At 27.9% G+C, this 8,562-nt stretch overlaps 2 protein-coding genes across 2 annotated transcripts in view; one reads left to right on the forward strand and one right to left on the reverse strand.

Moving 5' to 3' along the window:
- LOC119672731 (nuclear pore complex protein Nup205-like) lies at window positions 1–5,913 on the reverse strand. The gene is made up of 3 exons (XM_038083847.1): window positions 5,423–5,913; window positions 5,201–5,362; window positions 1–481 (listed from the first exon to the last, which is right to left on the reverse strand). Exons 1-3 carry the CDS (start codon window positions 5,820–5,822, stop codon window positions 300–302), a joined length of 744 nt encoding a protein of 247 aa, XP_037939775.1. The 5' UTR covers window positions 5,823–5,913; the 3' UTR covers window positions 1–299.
- A 1,356-nt stretch (window positions 5,914–7,269) lies between these two features.
- LOC119667748 (LIM domain-containing protein A-like) overlaps window positions 7,270–8,562 on the forward strand; it is a 12,504-nt gene continuing 11,211 nt past the window's right edge. Inside the window, exons 1-2 of the mRNA XM_038077055.1 lie at window positions 7,270–7,762; window positions 7,823–7,984. Coding sequence (XP_037932983.1) covers window positions 7,363–7,762; window positions 7,823–7,984 — 562 coding nt within the window. The 5' untranslated portion in view covers window positions 7,270–7,362. The remainder of the gene's footprint in view (window positions 7,763–7,822; window positions 7,985–8,562) is intronic.

The following is an 8,562-nucleotide window of genomic DNA, read 5'->3' on the forward strand; positions in this document are numbered from 1 at the left end:
AAAAAAGCTTAAAGTTAATTAATATTTGCAATTTCAGAAAATTAAAAAAAAATTCGTGTTGCATTCCCGTTTTAGACCTTCTAGCATCGGTGCTGTCTTGGCATAGGTAATATTTATGACCGCTAAAATTACAATCAAAACTCTCATGTGTATCCAGTATTATTTTCTAAACAATAATATTGTCATCATATTGTATGCAAATTAAACTACTAAAATATTTCATTTTAAATCAGTGTATTAACTGTCCACATCGATTTATTTGTATAACATAACTAATTTTAAATATTAGTAGTTTTTCATTATGCAAATTGTATTAAAGATTTAATTCGACGCAAAAGAGCTTCGTTGAATCCTTTTTCAACTTGTGCACATGATTCACAAGTCCACAAAATATGTTTGCAAAATGTTTCATTAAAAGTTGAAATTAAACTTTTCTTCAAGTGTCCAATATCATCAGAACACGTCGTTTGTTGATGGATGTCTGAAAAATATGCAATTACATTTCTTTAATTATTTTATATATGTAATTCAGCTATATAGTACTTTTTATTTATTTTATTTCCATATACAGAATCATGTACATCCAAATTTTCTTGGCAATTAAAATTCAAGTTTCAGGATCGGCATTTTAACCTATTTTATATTTTAAAACTACTAATAAACTAAACTACCAGACCTAATAGATTTCGCCGTGACCAAAAGCATAAGCAGAAATTTTATTTCAACATACACAAGCTGCGATTTATCTTCTGGCCATTCTCCAGTTACATTTTGCTCACTTGGTGACCCTCAGTTATATGACTGTTCCTATACAAGTCCTAGAATAGACTCGCACATAAGTACACACATACACACAAATTACAAAATAAAGTGAAAATAGCACATTAAGGACGCAACCCCGGTTTTAAACTCAAATCTGATTTCAGCAGCAGAAAACACCACCCCTTAAGACAATAATATTTGCCCATCCAATAAAGTACTTTAAATAGTGGCATAGAAAACTTAGTTTCACAAAAACGTAGGTTATGGTGTGAATGGCAAAAATCTACCCCTTCAGCGAAAAACTTACTCAAGGAAGCCCAAAGAAGAGTTAGATCTGCATTAAGCAAGGAAACCAAAGTCAGACAATATAATTACAGTGTTGTGCATAACAAAAGCAACCAAAATTTGCCCATCAAATAAATAAGTTTTTTGTCTACTTTTTACTTTTCATTCAAAAATCTAAATACACAGTTTTATTTGTTATTGTATTAGCTATTTTAAAAAAACAACAAAATCTACAATTCTTCATAACGGGTTAATTAATTCACACAAATAATAATATATTGCGAAATGCGGCTGTGCAGAACAATAGCAACTTTATTTATTATATTAAATTTTTGTATTATTTTTCTAAATTTTGTATAAAACCCTTTGCTTTTTATTACTTGGGCACTTCTACGTGTCATAGGTGATATTAAATTGTTAATAAAACTATTTGGAATTTTACACCATTCATCTTTCATGACCTCAAACAAATGGAAACTTTTCGATCCCCAAAATGTTCTCAATTGAATTAAAATCAGGTGTTTGGGCTGGCTAATCTAAAATTGGAATTCCATTTTTCAAAATCCATTCTCTTATCAGCTTTAAGGTGTGTTTTGGGTCGTTATCGTACTGATATACCCGTCGGAGTGACATTTTTCATCCGCCATGGGGTACCATATGGCTCTCTAAAATTTTTTTGTAAACATGTTGGGCTATTATTTGATGAATTTCATGAAAAAATCTTAGTCTAAATCCTGAAAAGAACGCTCAAATTATTACTGACCCACGTTTCGATCAATTCTACAAGTAATCTTAAGAGAGGCTTCACCCAAATAAACCGTTTTAACGGTATTTTGTCTAATTATATTTTTTTATAAGCTGCGAAACAATAAACTAATTAATTTTAAATATTTTGGCTATTTCATTTGAGCACTGCCATTTAAATATTTTTCAATTCTTGCTTCTTTAAACTTCAAAGTATACGTGTCACTAGCCATGATAAAAACGTACTTCCATTACCTGATTTAATATTGAACTATTCTGTGTTTATGTTCTAATTTGCTTAAAAACATAAATCACAGCATAAAAATGCAAAAAATCAAAAAAATATCTTGCTAGAATGCACTTTGGTCATAGATCTATCATTGATCTTGTCTCAGTTGCTATTGTTCTGCACAGCCGCATTTCGCAATATTTTATTATTTGTGTGAATTAATTAACCCGTTATGAAGAATTGTAGATTTTGTTGTTTTTTTATAATAGCTAATACAATAACAAATAAAACTGTGTATTTAGATTTTAGAATGTAAAGTAAAAAGTAAACAAAAAACTTATTTATTTGATGGGCAAATTTTGGTTGCTTTTGTTGTGCACAACACTGTATATTCAAAACCTATGTCCAAATGGCAAAAACCATTTATCCTTATGGAATACTAGCAAAGGTATAAATTCCCCCATAGAATCCGATTCTTTAATAAGAAACTCTCTCGGAAACTGGGCGCTAAGCGATGAAGGAAAATTTAACGTTTTAGTTAGATTGCAAAAAGGGACCAGGATATGATAACATCTCACCCATCATGATAAAAAAAAATTTACTGTTTTTGGCCATAAATTTCATCACGAGACTTTTTAATGCCATTATTAAATTTGGCTTTTACCCAACAGAGTGGAAAACACCCATGATTATTATGATTCATAAATCAGATATAGATCCCACGCTTGGCTCTTCATACACTCCCACCAGTTTGGTTTTAAAGAAAAACATGGAACTATTACCTGCAAATGTCCAGTCAATTTAAGAATCGTTTCTGTAGAATAGAACCTTTAAAGTCAAATATAAATTATACACTTCTACTAATTTCCCAATAGAAGCTTGCGTTCCACAAGGAAGTGTTCCAGGCCCTGTCTTGTGTGTACATCTGATATCCCAATAACTAGTTTAGTTATCACCACTACGTTTGCCGATGATACGGCAATTTTATGCTGAAACAAAAACGCCGAACTAGCTTCGAACAACTTCAATCTCACTTATTTCGGTTGAAGAAATGGTTGCCAAAACAGCGCATTAAAATTAATGAACTAAAATACTTTTATTTTAGTAAAATGATAAAATCACTTTTACTTTAAATCGAAGTACATCTCCAACAATTACACCAAACAACATTATCATACAACAAGCAGATAACATAACGTACTTATGTATTTTCCTAGACAGACGACTAACTTGGTGCAAGCATATTGAAGCTAAACAAATTCAGATAAAGCTTCAAGTCTCTAAGTTGTATTGGCTCATTAATAACAGTTCCTCACTATGCTTGGAGTATAAACTTCTTTTGTATAACACCATCATAAAATCAATATGGACTTAGGGTAACCAACTATCTGGTAATGCTAGTGCTTCAAATATTGAAATTGTGCAAAGAGCTCAGTCAAAAATACTGAAAACAACCACTGGTGCCCCATAGTATATAAGGATTTAAAGTATCCACCGAGATCTACAAATTCCCGTAATTAATGCTGGATTTGACAATATAAGAAAAAAATACAATAAAAGACTGACAGAATATGTTAATGCCTTAGCAAAGAATCTCGCACTTCTATCCATTACTCCCCGTCTAAAAAAACTGACCGTCTAGCCATTAATTAATATTCAATAGCTTGCAGTAAAAGCCGCACCTTTCTTTTTAGTAATCTGCAAAAGTTGAACCACTTTCTTGAAAAACCACCTAACATTCACTCCAATGAAATTTAACCCATTGATCTAAATGACGTTCGTGATATAAGGTTTACTTATTTTATTTTATTTTATGCAATGTATAATTAAAATAAAAATTTGTAATATTATGTAATTAGTAATAAGATGTTTAAAATAAAATAAAAAATAAAATAAATATAAAAAATCAGCGTAAACAGTATATCATGCAAAATCAGATACCAACGCTAAAACGACCAGTGGCGTTTATTATCGATGTATCAATAACTACATGATCAATGAAAAATTTCCTTCACTAAGTATCGAAAAACAACAAAAAGCGATCTTGATCTTAACTCAGGGTATTACCAAAAACCAATAGCGGAAGAGAGCAGAAAGTATACGGCATTTTTAATGATATGCGATTTGTACAATTTCAAACTTATCGGATCTTCTCAACTTCATCTGTAAAACCAAATGATTTAACAAGGATAACAAAGGTTAGCAATTTGCCTCTCTCTACATAATAATTGACGGCATTACAATGGCCAATATATGCCTCCGAGTGAAAGTGCTGACAACTGTCAGCACACGTCTTTTGAACCTAACCGAACTCTTTACGTAAACCAACCCTTTAATACATTTCGTATGAAATCACAAAAACATCTACTTCACATGCAAAATGAATTTTATATTTCCGCTGGCAACCAAACCCATTAAGGACATTGTAAAGACGCAAGCTTTTGTTCATTCAAGGAAAATTACACAACATAAAAATAAAGAAGTTTTACAGTTAATCAACGTAATTGAACCAGCACGAAAACTAAAACGTATAATAACACCCTTTGACCTCACTAAGTAATAAAACCTAGCGCCGTTAGCATTAATGTGCTTATATTTGTAAATCATCAAACTAAAAATGCTTGTTAAAAATATTAAGTAGTTGTGTTAATGAAAAAAAAAAATTAAAAAAAAAGAAAAGAAAATATTAGGTGATCACCATACTAGTATATACTAAATGTTTAATATTTATTTTAATCAAATCTTGTCTTAGTAGGAGTCGTCTAGTAATTTTGAAATACTTTTTTATCTAATTATACCTATGTTGTACATATTTTTTTGTTATTATAGTCTTTTTTTAGAAGATATGCACGAATCGAGGGAAATAAGTTCTATTAAGCTGCTATTTCAAACAATTCAAGAATTTTTTTGTGTGTTTATAATTATCATTAGATCGATTGAGCGATTTGGAAGAAAATCAACAAAAAATATTATTTGTAGAGCAGATTAAATTAAAAAGATTTTTACAGACTATTCGCCATTTCATTGGTTTTACGAAGGAATTAATAAACCTAGCCTTTTTTATTGCTTTAAATATTTTTCAAAAATACAATTTAGTAAAAAAAAATATGTATATGCTTGTATCATATCGTATTGTCACTTATAAATAAATTCCAGCAATAACTTTTTAATTTCACTTACCTAGTAATAATTTATGCTCAAAATCATTTGAAAACGTTTTTCGTACATAAAAGTCGAGATGGCTCCATAGTAAATACAAACACTGTTCTGTTACAAATACACAAAGCGATAGCGCGTCTCTTGTTGTACACAAGCACTGGTTCATATTAAAAAAACTTTTTACTAAAAAATATAAAAATTTAAATACAAAACAACCTAATGTTTTAATTATATTAACTTTACCATATTTATGTGTTACCAATTCATCACCGTTAATGTCTTGTGGTACAGCTTTTTGGCACAATAAGTTATCTGCTGTATAATTTTGGTTATAAACAAACTCTACAGAGCTTTTTAGTTGATCGATTATAACATTTAAATAATGGATTATTTTATTTGAATTATTTAAATTATCGTTACTTTGAATTGTTTCTAAGAACATTATTCCATTAATTCTGCGATCCGTAGAATGATCAGAAATTGCATTACAACAAAATAATGACAAATTAGCAGCTATTTCAAAAAAAGTTTTTATGTATTTATCCTTAGTAGCATCATTAATGGGTCCTTTAATATATTGCAATCTTAACATTTCTTTAAATGTATTCTCGTTAACTAAAAATTGACTTAACGAAGAAAGCATCAATTTATGTGTACGATATAAATTAATGTCACTGTGTTCAGTTGCATGTATTTCACTAAGAGAGAATATATTCTAAACAAATAGAATTCACATATTAAAAAATTTATAAATCACATATAATTTCTTAATATTGATACTTAATTAATGCCAAGCTTTAAAAAGATATACGATGAGAGTACCGAAAGTTCGCTTAGTTGTCTCCAAATTTAACAAAAATAATTTTCTACTTAATTAGCACACTTTAATCTTAATTTTTTATTATTTTTACATAACTTCAGAGACCGAAAATAGCAGTTATTTTAAAATTTTTTGTGAAAAAAAGCAGCAACAAAAAGTTGTCTAAACTCTTATTTAAGTAAATAGTTATCATTCTAACAACTTTTATCCTTAATATTATGCAGGCTTTTTATATATGAGCTTTTTAAAATAAAACTCAAAAAATAATAATTAAATTTGATTTTTATTATATTCATCAAAAATAATAATTATTATATGCCTTTTATTTTTTTCGCGCAGAAATAACTCTTAAAATTTGCTTCTTATTTTAAAACGCACAAATAACTGGTATACTTGCGTTATATAATATAAAAAGCAAGAGTATCGCGCAAATTCTGCGCGATATTTTTAAAATGAAAATATAAAATGCAATTTTCATACAAGGTAGTTGTTTTTGCAATTCCATAGAAAATGTTTGAAAAGGTTGGTGCAGGTAAAGATTTAGTTCAGATTTTTGTTTTTGTATTTTGCATACAAATTTGGTATCTATAAAATACAAAGTAAAGAAAAAATATGAATCCAAAATACAAAAACAAAAAACTAAACTAAATCTTTACCTGCACCAACCTTTTAAAACATTTTCTATGGAATTACAAAAACAACTACCTTGTATGAAAATTGCATTTCATATTTTCATTTTAAAAATATCGCGCAGAATTTGCGCGATACTCTTGCTTTTTATATTATATAACGCAAGTATACCAGTTATTTCTGCGTTTTAAAATAAGAAGCAAATTTTAAGAGTTATTTCTGCGCGAAAAAAATAAAAGGCATATAATAATTATTATTTTTGATGAATATAATAAAAATCAAATTTAATTATTATTTTTTGAGTTTTATTTTAAAAAGCATATATAAAAAGCATACATAATATTAAGGATAAAAGTTGTTAGAATGATAACTATTTACTTAAATAAGAGTTTAGACAACTTTTTGTTGCTGCTTTTTTTCACAAAAAATTTTAAAATAACTGCTATTTTCGGTCTCTGAAGTTATGTAAAAATAATAAAAAATTAAGATTAAAGTGTGCTAATTAAGTAGAAAATTATTTTTGTTAAATTTGGAGACAACTAAGCGAACTTTCGGTACTCTCATCGTATATCTTTTTAAAGCTTGGCATTAATTAAGTATCAATATTAAGAAATTATATGTGATTTATAAATTTTTTAATATGTGAATTCTATTTGTTTAGAATATATTCTCTCTTAGTGAAATACATGCAACTGAACACAGTGACATTAATTTATATCGTACACATAAATTGATGCTTTCTTCGTTAAGTCAATTTTTAGTTAACGAGAATACATTTAAAGAAATGTTAAGATTGCAATATATTAAAGGACCCATTAATGATGCTACTAAGGATAAATACATAAAAACTTTTTTTGAAATAGCTGCTAATTTGTCATTATTTTGTTGTAATGCAATTTCTGATCATTCTACGGATCGCAGAATTAATGGAATAATGTTCTTAGAAACAATTCAAAGTAACGATAATTTAAATAATTCAAATAAAATAATCCATTATTTAAATGTTATAATCGATCAACTAAAAAGCTCTGTAGAGTTTGTTTATAACCAAAATTATACAGCAGATAACTTATTGTGCCAAAAAGCTGTACCACAAGACATTAACGGTGATGAATTGGTAACACATAAATATGGTAAAGTTAATATAATTAAAACATTAGGTTGTTTTGTATTTAAATTTTTATATTTTTTAGTAAAAAGTTTTTTTAATATGAACCAGTGCTTGTGTACAACAAGAGACGCGCTATCGCTTTGTGTATTTGTAACAGAACAGTGTTTGTATTTACTATGGAGCCATCTCGACTTTTATGTACGAAAAACGTTTTCAAATGATTTTGAGCATAAATTATTACTAGGTAAGTGAAATTAAAAAGTTATTGCTGGAATTTATTTATAAGTGACAATACGATATGATACAAGCATATACATATTTTTTTTTACTAAATTGTATTTTTGAAAAATATTTAAAGCAATAAAAAAGGCTAGGTTTATTAATTCCTTCGTAAAACCAATGAAATGGCGAATAGTCTGTAAAAATCTTTTTAATTTAATCTGCTCTACAAATAATATTTTTTGTTGATTTTCTTCCAAATCGCTCAATCGATCTAATGATAATTATAAACACACAAAAAAATTCTTGAATTGTTTGAAATAGCAGCTTAATAGAACTTATTTCCCTCGATTCGTGCATATCTTCTAAAAAAAAGACTATAATAACAAAAAAATATGTACAACATAGGTATAATTAGATAAAAAAGTATTTCAAAATTACTAGACGACTCCTACTAAGACAAGATTTGATTAAAATAAATATTAAACATTTAGTATATACTAGTATGGTGATCACCTAATATTTTCTTTTCTTTTTTTTTAATTTTTTTTTTTCATTAACACAACTACTTAATATTTTTAACAAGCATTTTTAGTTTGATGA

Source organism: Teleopsis dalmanni, chromosome 1, assembly GCF_002237135.1.
Source record: "Teleopsis dalmanni isolate 2A chromosome 1, ASM223713v2, whole genome shotgun sequence".
NCBI classification, from domain to species: Eukaryota; Metazoa; Arthropoda; class Insecta; order Diptera; family Diopsidae; genus Teleopsis; species Teleopsis dalmanni.